This window comes from Rhinoraja longicauda, chromosome 3, assembly GCF_053455715.1.
Source record: "Rhinoraja longicauda isolate Sanriku21f chromosome 3, sRhiLon1.1, whole genome shotgun sequence".
NCBI lineage: Eukaryota > Metazoa > Chordata > Chondrichthyes > Rajiformes > Arhynchobatidae > Rhinoraja > Rhinoraja longicauda.
Genome location: NC_135955.1, coordinates 97,167,195 through 97,182,104, shown reverse-complemented (window position 1 = coordinate 97,182,104; position 14,910 = coordinate 97,167,195). Strand labels below are relative to the sequence as shown.

General features: G+C 46.3%; 1 protein-coding gene across 1 annotated transcript in view; it reads left to right on the top strand.

The window, feature by feature from the left end:
* LOC144592279 (interleukin-6 receptor subunit beta) overlaps positions 1-14,910 on the top strand; it is a 157,013-nt gene that overhangs the window by 122,859 nt on the left and 19,244 nt on the right. The window contains exons 4-6 of the mRNA XM_078396808.1: positions 10,404-10,524; positions 11,803-11,975; positions 14,250-14,380. Coding sequence (XP_078252934.1) covers positions 10,404-10,524; positions 11,803-11,975; positions 14,250-14,380 — 425 coding nt within the window. The remainder of the gene's footprint in view (positions 1-10,403; positions 10,525-11,802; positions 11,976-14,249; positions 14,381-14,910) is intronic.

Here is a 14,910-nt window from a genome sequence, read left to right as displayed (position 1 = left end):
GCGGTCATCTCCCTCCTAAACAGATATGCCATTTTGGATACTGTTGGGGGAGATGGCTCATCAGGGGAAGGCAGCAGCAGCCAAGTTCATGGCACCGTGGGTGGCTCTGCGGCAAAAGAGGGGAGGAAAAAGAGTGGAAGGGCTATAGTGATAGGGGATTCGATTGTAAGGGGAATAGATAGGCGTTTCTGCGGCCGCAAACGAGACTCCAGGATGGTATGTTGCCTCTCTGGTGCAAGGGTCAGGGATGTCTCTGAGCGGCTGCAGGACATTCTGAAGGGGGAGGGTGAGCAGCCAGTTGTCGTTGGCACCAACAATATAGGTAAAAAACGGGATGAGGTCCTACAAGGTGAATTTAGAGAGCTAAGAGATAAACTTAAAAGTAGGACCTCAAAGGTAATAATCTCTGGATTACTACCAGTGCCACGTGCTAGTCAGAGTAGGAATAGGAGGATATTTCAGATGAATACGTGGCTTGAAAAATGGTGCAAGGGGGAGGGATTCCAATTTTTAGGACATTGGAACCAGTTCTGGGAGAGGTGGGACCAGTACAAACAGGACGGTCTGCACCTGAGCTGGAATGGAACCAATGTCCTAGGGGGAGTGTTTGCTAGTGCTGTCGGGGAGGATTTAAACTAATGTGGCAGGGGGATGGGACCATGAGCAGAGAGACAGAGGGGTGTAAAAATGAGGGTAGAAGCAACAGGTAGCAAGATGAAAAGTAAAAGTGGCAGGCAGACAAATCCAGGGCAAAAATCAAAAAGGGCCACTTTTCAACATAATTATAGAAGGGGTCAGAGAGTTGTAAAAACAAGCCTGAAGGCTTTGTGTCTCAATGCAAGGAGTATACGTAATAAGGTGGATGAATTAAATGTGGAGATAGTTATTAATGATTATGATATAGTTGGGATTACGGAGACATGGCTCCAGGGTGACCAAGGCTGGGAGCTCAAGATCCAGGGATATTCTATATTCAGGCGGGATAGACAGAAAGGAAAAGGAGGTGGGGTAGCGTTGCTGGTTAGAGAGGAGATTAAAGCAGTGGAAAGGAAGGACATTAGCTTGGAGGAAGTGGAATCGATATGGGTAGAGTTACGAAACACTAAGGGGCAGAAAACGCTAGTGGGAGTTGTGTACAGGCCACCTAACAGCAGTAGTGAGGTTGGGGATGGCATCAAGCAGGAAATTAGAAATGCGTGCACTAAAGGTGCAGCAGTTATAATGGGTGACTTCAATCTACATATAGATTGGGTGAACCAAATTGGCAGGGGTGCTGAGGAAGAGGATTTCTTGGAATGTTTGAGAGATGGTTTTCTAAACCAACATGTCGAGGAACCAACGAGAGAACAGGCCATTCTAGACTGGGTATTGAGTAATGAGGAAGGGTTAGTTAGCAGTCTTGTTGTGCGAGGCCCCTTGGGCAATATGGTAGAGTTCTTCATTAGGATGGAGAGTGATAAAGTCGATACAGAAACAAGTGTTCTGAACTTAAAGAAAGGTAACTTTGAGGGTATGAGGCGTGAATTGTCCAAAATAGACTGGCGATTGATGCTGAAAGGGTTGACTGTGGACATGCAATGGAAGGCATTTAAAGGTCGCATGGATGAACTACAACAAGTGTTCATCCCAGTTTGGCAAAAGAACAAACCAGGAAAGGTAGTGCATCCGTGGCTAACAACGGAAATCAAGGATAGTATTAAAACAAAAGATGAAGCATACAGATTAGCCAGAAAAAGTAGCATACCAGAGGACTGGGAGAAATTCAGAGTCCAACAGAGGAGGACAAAGGGCTTAATTAGGAAAGGGAAAATAGATTATGAGGGAAAACTGTCAAGGAACATAAAAACTGACTGCAAAAGCTTTTATAGATATGTCAAGAGAAAAGGATTAGTTAAGACAAATGTAGGTCCCTTGCAGTCGGAAACAGGTGAATTGATCATAGGGAACAAGGAGATGGCAGACCAATTGAACAAATACTTTGGTTCTGTCTTCACTAAGGAAGACATAAACCGTCTGCCGGAAATAGCGGGGGACCGGGGGTCTAATGAGATGGAGGAACTGAGGGAAATCCAGGTTAGTCGGGAAGTGGTAAATTAAATGGATTAAAGGCAGATAAATCCCCAGGGCCAGATAGACTGCATCCCAGAGTGCTTAAGGAAGTAGCCTCAGAAATAGTGGATGCATTAGTGATAATTTTTCAAAACTCTTTAGATTCTGGAGTAGTTCCTGAGGACTGGAGGGTAGCTAATGTAACTCCACTTTTTAAAAAGGGAGGGAGAGAGAAAACGGGGAATTATAGACCAGTTAGTCTAACATCAGTAGTGGGGAAAATGCTAGAGTCAGTTATTAAAGATGGGATAGCATCACATTTGGAAAGTGGTGAAATCATCGGACAAAGTCAGCATGGATTTACCAAAGGCAAATCATGTCTGATGAATCTTATAAAAAATTTCGAGGATGTAACTAGTAGAGTGGATAAGGGAGAACCAGTCGATGTGTTGTATCTGGACTTTCAGAAGGCCTTCGACAAGGTCCCACATAGGAGATTGGTGTACAAATTTAAAGCACACGGTATTGAGGGTTCAGTGTTAAGGTGGATAGAAAATTGGTTGGCGGACAGGAAGCAAAGAGTAGGAATAAACGGGTCCTTTTCGGAATGGCAGGCAGTGACTAGTGGGGTACCGCAAGGCTCAGTGCTGGGACCCCAGTTATTTACAGTGTATATTAATGATTTGGACGAGGGAATTGAATGCAACATCTCTAAGTTTGCGGATGACACGAAGCTGGGTGGCAGTGTTAGCTGCGAGGAGGATGCTAGGAGGCTGCAGAGTGACTTGGATAGATTAGGCGAGTGGGCAAATGCATGGCAGATGCAATATAATGTGGATAAATGTGAGGTTATCCACTTTGGCGGCAAGAACAGGAAAGCAGAGTATTACCTGAATGGTGACCGATTGGGAGAAGGGGAGATGCAACGTGACCTGGGTGTCATGGTGCACCAGTCATTGAAAGCAAGCGTGCAGGTGCAGCAGGCAATAAAGAAAGCGAATGGTATGTTGGCATTCATAGCAAGAGGATTTGAGTATAGGAGCAGGAAGGTTCTGCTGCAGTTGTACAGGGCCTTGGTGAGACCGCACCTGGAGTATTGTGTACAGTTTTGGTCTCCTAACCTGAGGAAAGACGTTCTTGCCTTAGAGGGAGTACAGAGAAGGTTCACCAGATTGATCCCTGGAATGGCGGGACTTTCATATGAGGAAAGACTGGATAGACTGGGCTTGTACTCACTGGAATTTAGAAGACTGAGCGGGGATCTTATAGAAACATATAAAATTCTTAAGGGGTTGGAGAGGCTAGATGCGGGAAGATTGTTCCCGATGTTGGGGGAGTCCAGAACCAGGGTTCACAGCTTAAGGATAAGGGGGAGGTCTTTTAGGACTGAGATGAGAAAACATTTCTTCACACAGAGAGTGGTGAGTCTGTGGAATTCTCTGCCACAGAAGGTAGTTGAGGCCAGTTCATTGGCTATATTTAAGAGGGAGTTAGATGTGGCCCTTTTTGCTAAAGGGATCAGGGGGTATGGAGAGAAGGCAGGTACAGGCTACTGAGCTGGATGATCAGCCATGATCATATTGAATGGCGGTGCAGGCTCGAAGGGCCGAATGGCCGAATGGCCTACTCCTGCAACTGTTTTCTATGTTTCTATGTTTCTAAAACGATGGAGTAACTCAGTGGGTCAGGCACCATCTCTGCAGACTAGACACACAAAATGATGGAGTAACTCAGAAGAAGGTCTGAAGAACGGTCTCGACCCGAAACGTCACCCATTCCTTCTCTCCCGAGATGCTGCCTGACCTGCTGAGTTACTCCAGCATTTTGTGAATAAATACCTTCGATTTGTACCAGCATCTGCAGTTATTTTCTTATACTTGGGGTAACTCAGTGCCGTGGGTCAGGCAGCATCTCTGAAGATTAGACACACAAAGTGCTGGAGTAACTCAGCGGGTCAGGCAGCATCTCTGAAGATTAGACTCACAAAACGATGGAGTAACACAGCGGGTCAGGCAGCATCTCTGGAGAACATGGATAGGCAACGTTTCAGGACAAGAATCTTCTTCAGACTGCTGGGACTAGTTTAGATACGGTAACAACTGGCAACAAAACTTAGGCTGGGAATGAAGACCCGTGTATTGAATAACGTGCAGGAACCCCATCCAACTACATAGAATTACATTGAATTTAGATGTGTAGCAAGGAACTGCAGATGCTGGTTTATACAGAAACTAGACACAGAGTGCTGGAGTAACTCAGCGGTTCAGGCAGCATCTCTCTGGAGAGAAGGAATGGGTGACGTTTCGGTTCGAGACCCTTCGTCAAATCGGGTCTGAAGAAGGGTCTCGACCCGAAACGTCACCCATTCCTTCTCTCCAGAGATGCTGCCTGACCCGCTGAGTTACTCCAACTTTTTGTGACTGTCTTGGATTTTGATAGACTGCAGGCTTGGTGGTGGTTTGTGACACGATGTTTACTCCAGAAAGCAGTGTGATACACGCGACCCTCTCTCCTATCATAGGAAATGGAAAATAGGGCTGATCATCCAAAAACAAGTTCCGTCTTTTCCCCCATATTCCTTGATTCCCTTAGCCCTAAACTCAAATGTTTAGCCCAAGGAAGGATATTCTTGCTATTGAGGGCGTGCAGCGTAGGTTTACTAGGTTAATTCCCGGAATGGCGGGACTGTCATATGTTGAAAGACTGGAGCGACTAGGCTTGTATACACTGGAATTTAGAAGGATGAGAGGAGATCTTATCGAAACGTATAAGATTATTAAGGGGTTGGACACGTTAGAGGCAGGAAACATGTTCCCAATGTTGGGGGAGTCCAGAACCAGGGCCCACAGTTTAAGAATAAGGGGTAGGCCATTTAGAACTGAGATGAGGAAAAACTTTTTCAGTCAGAGAGTTGTGAATCTGTGGAATTCTCTGCCTCAGAAGGCAGTGGAGGCCAATTCTCTGAATGCATTCAAGAGAGAGCTAGATAGAGCTCCTAAGGATAGCGGAGTCAGAGGGTATGGGGAGAAGGCAGGAACGGGGTACTGATTGAGAATGATCAGCCATGATCACATTGAATGGCGGTGCTGGCTCGAAGGGCCGAATGGCCTCCTCCTGCACTTATTGTCTATTGTCCAAGATAATGTCCAGTAGAGTCCGATTTAAGATAGTCTGACGGACTTCAATGAGGACTGAAGTTAGTGACATCTGTGAATTATTGTGATATTAGGCATCTAGATGTTGCTTTAATTGTGAAAGTGGACAATGTACTATATGTTATCATAATTCATTGTATATTCATTCCAAGCGGGTTTCGAGGAATGAAAGTAGCAGAGGCAGGTTTTACAGACACACTGTACACTGTGTCTCCTGAATAGACAGTGTGTGATTTTACAGTTGTCCCTGTTTACAGACAATGAGTGTCATTAAAGTCATTAATGTATTATGCCAAGGCTCTACAAAGTGCTCATTTGGAGAATCGTGAACAAATTTGCTGTCCCATTTTGTGTCTTTCCTATCATAGTCTGCTGTTGTACTGAGTTTTTGCTTTAACAAATGCAAGTCTGATTTTTAACAGCTTAAACACAGGGAGGGTGATGGCCCTTCTTTAAATAGATGTGTAGAAAAAGAGTTCACTGTTCTTTTATACCTTCTTTTCAATTAAAGAATAGGAAAGCAGAGTATTATCTGAATGGTGTCAAGTTAGGAAAAGGGGACGTACAACGAGATCTGGGTGTCCTAGTGCATCAGTCACTGAAAGGAAGCATGCAGGTACAGCAGGCAGTGAAGAAAGCCAATGGAATGTTGGCCTTCATAACAAGAGGAGTTGAGTATAGGAGCAAAGAGGTCCTTCTGCAGTTGTACAGGGCCCTAGTGAGACCGCACCTGGAGTACTGTGTGCAGTTTTGGTCTCCAAATTTGAGGAAGGATATTCTTGCTATTGAGGGCGTGCAGCGTAGGTTTACTAGGTTAATTCCCGGAATGGCGGGACTGTCATATGTTGAAAGACTGGAGCGACTAGGCTTGTATACACTGGAATTTTGAAGGATGAGAGAAGATCTTATCGAAAGGTATAAGATTATTAAGGGGTTGGACACGTTAGAGGCAGGAAACATGTTCCCAATGTTGGGGGAGTCCAGAACCAGGGGCCACAGTTTAAGAATAAGGGGTAGGCCATTTAGAACTGAGATGAGGAAAAACTTTTTCAGTCAGAGAGTTGTGAATCTGTGGAATTCTCTGCCTCAGAAGCAGTGGAGGCCAATTCTCTGAATGCATTCAAGAGAGAGCTAGATAGAGCTCTTAAGGATAGCGGAGTCAGGGGGTATGGGGAGAAGGCAGGAACGGGATACTGATTGAGAATGATCAGCCATGATCACATTGAATGGTGGTGCTGGCTCGAACATGTTTCCTGCCTCTAACGTGTCCAACCCCTTAATAATCTTATATGTTTCGATAAGATCTCCTCTCATCCTTCCAAATTCCAGTGTATACAAGCCTAGCCACTCCAGTTTTTCAACATATGACAGTCCCGCCATTCCGGGAATTAACCTAGTAAACCTACGCTGCACGCCCTCAATAGCAAGAATATTCTTCCTCAAATTTGGAGACCAAAACTGCACACATTACTCCAGGTGCGGTCTCACTCGGGCCCTGTACAACTGCAGAAGGACCTCTCTGCTCCTATACTCAACTCCTCTTGTTATGAAGGCCAACATTCCAATAAAGGCATTGGAATAAAGTACTGCAATATTGTGTAGGAAGGAACTGCAGATGCGGGTTCGAACCGAAGACAGACACAAAATGCTGGAGTAACTTAGCGGGACAGGCAGCATCTCTGGAGAAAAGGAATAGGCGTAGTTTCCGGTCGTGATCCTTCTTCAGACTGAAAGTTAGGGGAAATGGAAACGAGAAATATAGACGGTGATGTACAACAAACGAAAGATACGCAAAAAGGGACCGATGATAAACGAAACAGGCCATTGTTTGCCGTGGCCTAGGTGAAAACGAGTTACAGACAATGAGACTCAACAAGACTACTTTGAAGCTCGACAGGGGTGAGGGAGGGAAGGAGAGAGGGGGGGGGTGCAAGGGTCACTCGAAGTTGTGGACGACTTTAAAGATTGGACAAACGAAGATTGGAAAGATTAGCTTGCAGATGAGTTCACAGAGTATGCTCAAGCCAGTTTCTTAGAATACATCGTGAAAACAACTACAAACATGTTTAGCCCAGAGATTAGATATACCAAGGTAGTCACAGTGAAAGATTCTTTGGAAGGATGAGTGTAACGTGGTAAAATGACACACCGTGAAACACAGCTCTGAAACTAATGTCTACAACTTAAATTAAAATGTTTGGAAAGGATGAATCAGAATTGACTCGAGTGCAGGGAAAATAATTTAAAAGGTAATTTTATCACGTTATACTCATTCTTCCAAAGAATCCTTCGCTGTGATAACATTTGTATATCCAATCTCAAGTGTACGAAACATGTTCTTAAAAGGTAAGCAGTAGAAAGCAATGTCCAGCCACTTAAGATGTTTCAATTCCAAACAGGTTTATAGTTCAGTTTATTGTCACGTGTACTAAAGTACGGTTAAAAAGCTTTTTTGTTGTATTTCCAGTCAGCGAAAAGATTATTATACACTAGACCAAGTGGACCCGTTGGGCCCAAACCTCTCCTGCATTGGTGCAGCACCCTCTCTTCCTCCATCCCCCCCCCCCTCCATCCCCCCTCCCCCTTATCCCCCTCCCCCTCCCCCTCCCTTATCCTCCACCCCCTCCGTCCACCCCCTCTCCCCGTCCCCTCACCACCACCATCCTCCTCAACCTCCTTATCCTCCATCTCCACCCACTCCCTCCCTCCCTCCCTGGGAGATAGATTTAAACTTTAAAATCCTCCCTCCTCCCCTCCCCCTCCCCTCCTTTTAAACTTAAAAATGTGAATAACTAAAAATATAACCCCGATTTCAATAAAACTACTTGCATTATCACTAAGGTGATGACGGTGAGTAAGGTGGGCCTAAAATTGTGGCGCCATCGTTTTGGCTGAAGTTCAGTCACAAACAAGGTAACAAACGAGAGTTTTAGTATATAGATGATTACAATCAAGCCGTCCACTGTGAACAGGTAAAGGGAATAAGGTTTAGTGCAAGATAAAGTCCAGTAAATGCCAATAAAAGATAGTCTAAAGGTCTCCAATGAGGTGAGTTTACACCTCATGCTGCCTCGGCAAGGCCAGCAGCATAATCAAGGACCAGTCTCACCCCGGCCACTCCCTCTTTTCCCCTCTCCCATCGGGCAAGAGGTACAGAAGTGTGAAAACGCACACCTCCAGATTCAGGGACAGTTTGTTCCCAGCTGTTATCAGGCAACTGAACCATCCTACCACAACCACTGCTGAACTACTATCTACCTCATTGGAGACCCTCGGACTATCTTTGATAGGACTTTACTGGCTTTATCTTGCACTAAATGTTATTCACGATGTTACCGTTATCATGTATCTGTACACTGTGGACGGCTCGATTGTAATCACATATTGTCTTTCCGCTGACTGGTCAGTGTCTCGCTATGACACTGGAGGAGGCCCATAACAGAAAGGTCAGACTGGGAGTGGGAGGGGGAGTTGAAGTGCTGAGCCACCGGGAGATCAGGTTGGTTAAGGCGGACTGAGCGAAACGATCGTTGAGCCTGCGTTTGGTCTCGCCAATAGGAATAGATTGGATAGATGCACAGAGTCTCTTGCCCAGAATAAGGGAATCGAGAACCAGAGGACATAGGTTTAACGTGAGGAGGGGAAAATATTTAATAGGAATCTGAGGGGTAACTTTTTCCACACAAAGGGTGGTGGGTGTATGGAACAAGCTGCCAGAGGTGGTAGTTGAGGCAGGGACTAAGGAGAGCTCTTAAGGATAGTGGAGTCAGGGGGTATGGGGAGAAGGCAGGAACAGGGTACTGATTGAGAATGATCAGCCATGATCACATTGAATGGCGGTGCTGGCTCCTCCTGCACTTATTTGTCTATTGTCTATTGTCCACCACCACCACCACCACTGGCCCCCACCCGCCCTCTGTGTAAAACTTCCCACGCACATCTCCGTTAATAGAAAATAGAACAGGAGGAAAGTACAGCATCAGGACAGGTTGGGTGGAAGTAAGAGGGAGAGTGGGGGGGGGGGGGGGGGGGGGAGAACAGAGGAGGACCCGGTGTGGGGGAGGGAGAGGGGGGGGGGGTGGGGTGGGGGAGAACATGGGTGGACATGGCGTGGGATATTTGTTAACTTTGCCCGCGCCCTTTACGAGGCGACTATTTGCACACCTTGGGTACGCAAGCAAAGAATTTCGCTGTGACCCGTCACATGTGATGATAAAGGATTCAACTCAAATCAGTTGTGGAAGAAATTGTGGCAAAGGAGGGTCTTGGAAAAAAGCATCATGAGTGATCACACTGAAGATCAGACATCACATGGAGGAGAACATGCCCCAGATATCAGACGAGTCACAGAATGATACAGCGTGGAAACAGGCCCTTCAGCCCAACTTGCCCACACTGACCAACATGCCCCATCTACACTAGTCCCACCTGCCTGCGTTTGGCCCACCTATATACAAAAACTCTTTCTTGTTTGTTTGTTTGTTTGTTTGTTTGTTTGTTCCTGAACTACAGGCAAAACGGTACACGGTAGCGCGACAATTTTAGGCCCACCTTACTCACCGTCATCCCTTTGGTGCCAATGGAAGAAGTTTCATTGAAATCGGTGTTATATTTTTTAAGTTATTCACATTTTAAAGTTTAAATCTATCTCCTAGAGAGGGGAGGGAGGAGGAGGGAGGATAAGGGGGGGTTGAGGGGGATGGAGTGGGGGGAAGGGGGGGGGGGGAAGGGGGGGGGGGAGGGGGTGGGGAGGAAGGAGGGAGGGGAGGGATGGGGGGGGGTAGAGGGGGGGGGGGGAGGAGAGGGTGCTGCACCAATGCAGGAGAGGTTTGGGTCCACTTGGTCTAGTATCCCCCTAAACCTGTCCCATCAATGTGAAGAAGGATCTCGACCCGAAACGTCACCCATTCCTTCTCTCCCGAGATGCTGCCTGACCTGCTGAGTTACTCCAGCATTTTGTGAAGAAATACCCTCGATTTGTACCAGCATCTGCAGTTATTTTCTTATACTATCAATGTACATGTTTAAATGTTACTTAAACGTCGCGATAGTCCCTGCCTCAATTACCTTCTCTGGCAGCTCGTTCCAAACACCCACCACCCTCTGTGTAAAAGGTTGCCCCTCCCTCAGAGCTTTAGAATGTTAGAATAGGCTGTGAAAGCTGCTATATAAATGCATACCTTTCCTTTCTCCTGGCAGGTGGACCACATGGTCTGGAGTGCTACTTCACTGGGGACATTAAAAATGGTTTCAACTGCTCGTGGACCTCTGGGACTTACGACACAAACAAAACCCGCTACGTACTAAAGATACACTGGAGGTAAGGTGAACTAGATACACTGGAGGTGAGGTGATCTAGACACTGTCTATGGATAAACAGATGCAAACATGAATTTACAAAAATGCAAATTCTGATTACATTTAATTTTTTTTTGTGATGGGAGCAGAATTAGGCCATTCAGCCCATCAAGTCTACTCCCCCATTCAATCGCGGCTGATCTATCTCTCCCTCCTAACCCCATTCTCCTGCCTTCTCCCCATAGCCCCTGACACCCGCACTAATCAAGAATTTGTCTATCTCTGCCTTAAAAGTATCCACTGACTTGGCCTCCACAGCGGCCTGTGGCATAGAATTCCCCCAGATTCACCGCCCTCTGACTAAAGAGCAGACTGAAAAATGGATCAGTGCCGATGACCAAGAAATAGAAATGTTTCAGAAATGCAGGCAGGATTTTTGACTGTAAATTCGATTGAGAAAGGGACCAATTCTGCATCTATTTCTGGGTCCTGATTGAAGGTGTTTATTCACAAAATGCTGGAGTAACTCAGCAGGTCAGGCAGCATCTCAGGAGAGGATGAATGGGTGATGTTTCGGGTCGAGACCCTTCTTCAGACTGAGGTTCTGGGTTCTGAGGTGGTGTTCCTCTTGCGCTGTTCTTGTGCTGTACACCTTGCATGATGGGAGCGGGAACAGGAGGGAGTGGCCCCGGTACTTGTTTATGTTGGTGGCCTCGCCGACTGTACGTGGAAGTGCAGATGTCTGAAGAAGGGTCTCGACCCGAAACGTCACCCATCCCTTCTCTCCGGAGATGCTGCCTGTCCCGCTGAGTTACTCCAGCATTTTGTGTCTACCTGCAGATGCAGAGATAGGTTCCCTCAGGCTAGTGCTCTCTGCGAAGATAGACACGGAGTGCTGGAATAACTCAGCGGGCCAGGCAGCATCTCTGGAGAAAAGGTGGCACAGTGGTAAAATTTGCTGCCTTACAGCACTGGAGTCCACAGCTGACTACGGGTGCCGTCTGTACGGAGTTTGTACGTTCTCCCCGTGACCTGCGTGGCTTTTCTCCGAGATCTTCGGTTTCCTCCCACACTCCAAAGACGTACAGGTTTGTCGGTTAATTGGCTTGGTATAAACGTGAATTGTCCCTAGTGTGTGTAGGATAATAGATAATAGATAATAGACAATAGGTGCAGGAGTAAGCCATTCGGCCCTTCGAGCCAGCACCATACTGCCCTTAAACCATTGGTTTTAACACGGTCACAATGTCACGCATAAAATCAATGATATTTTCAATGATCCTGTTTTTTCCCCTCTCAGGGAGAACTCTATCTCCAGCTCTAAAAGAAACACAACCCTCCCTGGTATCGCTGGCCCTTTTCACACGATTCCACGAAGCAAGCTCTACATTTCGGCGAATGCATCAATATGGGTAGAAACGATGGATTCGTGTCTGAAATCAAAGCCCATCACTTTGGTGCCTCTTGACTCAGGTAATGCTTACAAGATTCATGATTCATGTCTATTATTTCCTGCAAAGAGCATTCTTTTTTAAATACAACTTGTTTCCAAACTAATGTTGATTGGGATTAAAGGGATCGCTGTTACCGATGAATAAAATCACTCAGCTCAAAGATCTTCAAAACAGTTGCACATTGGGAGGCACGGTGGCGCAGCGGTAGAGTTGCCACCTCACAGCGCCGGAGACCCGGGTTCGATCCCGACTGCGGGTGCTGTCTGTACGGAGTTTGTACGTTCTCCCCGTGAGCTGCGTGGGTTTTCTCCGAGATCTTCGATTTCCTCTCACACTCCAAAGACGTACAGGTTTGAAAGTGAATTGGCTCAGGTGCAATTGTAAATAGTTCCTAGTGTGTGTAGGATAGTGTGTTCGTGTGCGGGGATCGCTGGTCGGTGCGGAGTCGGTGGGACCGAAGGGCGCTGTATCTTTAAACTAAACTATGTATCCTAAAAGACTTCCCCCTTATCCTTAGGCTGTGACCCCTTGTTCTGGACTTCCCCAACATCGGGAACAATCTTCCTGCATCTAGCCTGTCCAACCCCTTAAGAATTTTGTAAGTTTCTAAAAGATCCCCCCTCAATCTCCTAAATTCCAGCGAGTACAAGCCGAGTCTATCCAGTCTTTCTTCATATGAAAGTCCTGCCATCCCAGGAATCAATCTGGTGAACCTTCTCTGTACTCCCTCTACGGCAAGAATGTCTTTCCTCAGATTAGGAGACCAAAACTGTAGGCAATACTGAGGATTGTGGGTCGCACTTGTTCAATGTCATTACCTCAGAATGACAAGGGATTTTTTTTTAAACGAATTACTAAGCCATTCTTAGAAAGAGTTTAGATAAAAGTCCTGGAACAGTTTGGTGTAGTTTGGAGGTACAGCTTGGAGCCAGGCTCTTCGGCCCACCGAGTCCACACCAACCAACAATCCAACGTGTACACTAGTTCTATTCCACACATACTGCACAATTTACAGGAGCCATTTAACCCATAAACCTGCACATCTTTGGAGTGTAGAGCATTTGGGGGGGAGTTTCGACCGCCGATGTGGGAGCTTCGATCGCGGGAGAATAAAGAGGAGGTTTGGACTTTTTTGCCTTCCATCACATTGAGGAACGTGGGGTAATCCGCTGTGGTGGATGTTTATGTTAACCTGTAGGGCCATACGAGAACTGAACACTACCTTTGCACTAGGCAACACCGTTAAAAAATCTTGTACTTAATATAATTGTATTTATGTATTTATTTGTTTTTGCATTTATTGCATATATGTTTGTACGCACCGTCAGGATTGGCTATTTTTTAATTTCATTGTACTCGTTGCAATGACAATAAATGAATATTATTATTATTATTATTATTATTATTATTATTATTATTATTATTATTATTATGTGTCTTGTTGCTTTCCTTTGTCGTATAGTTGCATGGTAATTTGCATATCACTGTACCTCAATTGGTACACAAGACAATAGGTGCAGGAGGAGGCCATTCGGCCCTTCGAGCCAGCACCACCATTCAATGTGATCACGGCTGATCATTCTCAATCAGTGCCCCGTTCCTGCCTTCTCCCCATACCCCCTGACTCCGCTATCCTTAAGAGCTCTATCCAGCTCTCTCTTGAATGCATTCAGAGAATTGGCCTCCACTGCCTTCTGAGGCAGAGAATTCCACAGATTCACAACTCTCTGACTGAAAAGGTTTTTCCTCATCTCCGTTCTAAATGGCCGACCCCTTATTCTTAAACTGTGGCCCCTTGTTCTGGACTCCCCCAACATTGGGAACATGTTTCCTGCCTCTAACGTGTCCAACCCCTTAATAATCTTATACGTTTCGATAAGATCTCCTCTCATCCTTCTAAATACCAGTGTGTACAAGTTGATGCCTTACAGCGAATGCAGCGCCGGAGACCCGGGTTCGATCCCGACTATGGGGGCTGTACGCAGAGAATGGAGGGATATGGATTATTTGCAGGCGGGAAGTTGTTTTTTTGTCACGAAATTGAGGACCATGTTTGAGATATTATTTTGGTTAAAAAAAAAACCCCAACATAACCAAAGTTACGCAAAGCTTGACCAACCCGAAACGTCGCCCATTCCTTCTCTCCAGAGATGCTGCCTGTCCCGCTGAGTTACTCCAGCATTTTGTGTCTGCCTTCGGTTTAAACCAGCATCTGCAGTTCCTTCCTACAAACAACCAAAGTTTACATGGTTGCATTTCAGTTCCGAAACCCACTTTGTTTTGACTGTTTCAGGGAGACCAGAAGCACCTTCTAGCGTGAAGTATTCTCGGACATCCGGACAGCTCCATCTGAAATGGACAGCTTCAGAGAAATACCTGTATCAGGTAGCAATCAGAAAACCTGGAACCATAGAATGGCAGGAGGTAAGTCAAGTAAACCATTTGAATCACATACTAAATGTTGATGCGTAAATATCAATGTATGCAGAGGTAGAGTTGCTGCCTTGCAGCGCCAGAGACCCGGGTTCAATCCTGACTACGGGTGCGGTCCGTACGGAGTTTGTACGTTCTCCCCGTGACCGCGTGGGTTTTCTCCGGGTGCTCCGGTTTCTTCCCACACTTCCGGATTCTCCGGCGGCACGGTGGCGCAGCGGTAGAGTTGCTGCCTTACAGCGAATGCAGCGCCGGAGACTCAGGTTCGATCCTGACCACGGGCGCCGTCTGTACGGAGTTTGTACGTTCTCCCCGTGACCTGCGTGGGTTTTCTCCGAGATCTTCGGTTTCCTCCCACACTCCAAAGACGTACAGGTACGTAGGTTAATTGGCTCGGTAAATGTTTAAAAAACTGTCCGTAGTGGGTGTAGGATAGTGTTAGTGTGCGGGGATCGCTGGTCGGCACGGACCCGGTGGGCCGAAGGGCCTGTTTCTGCGCTGTATCTCTAAAAAAATCTAAA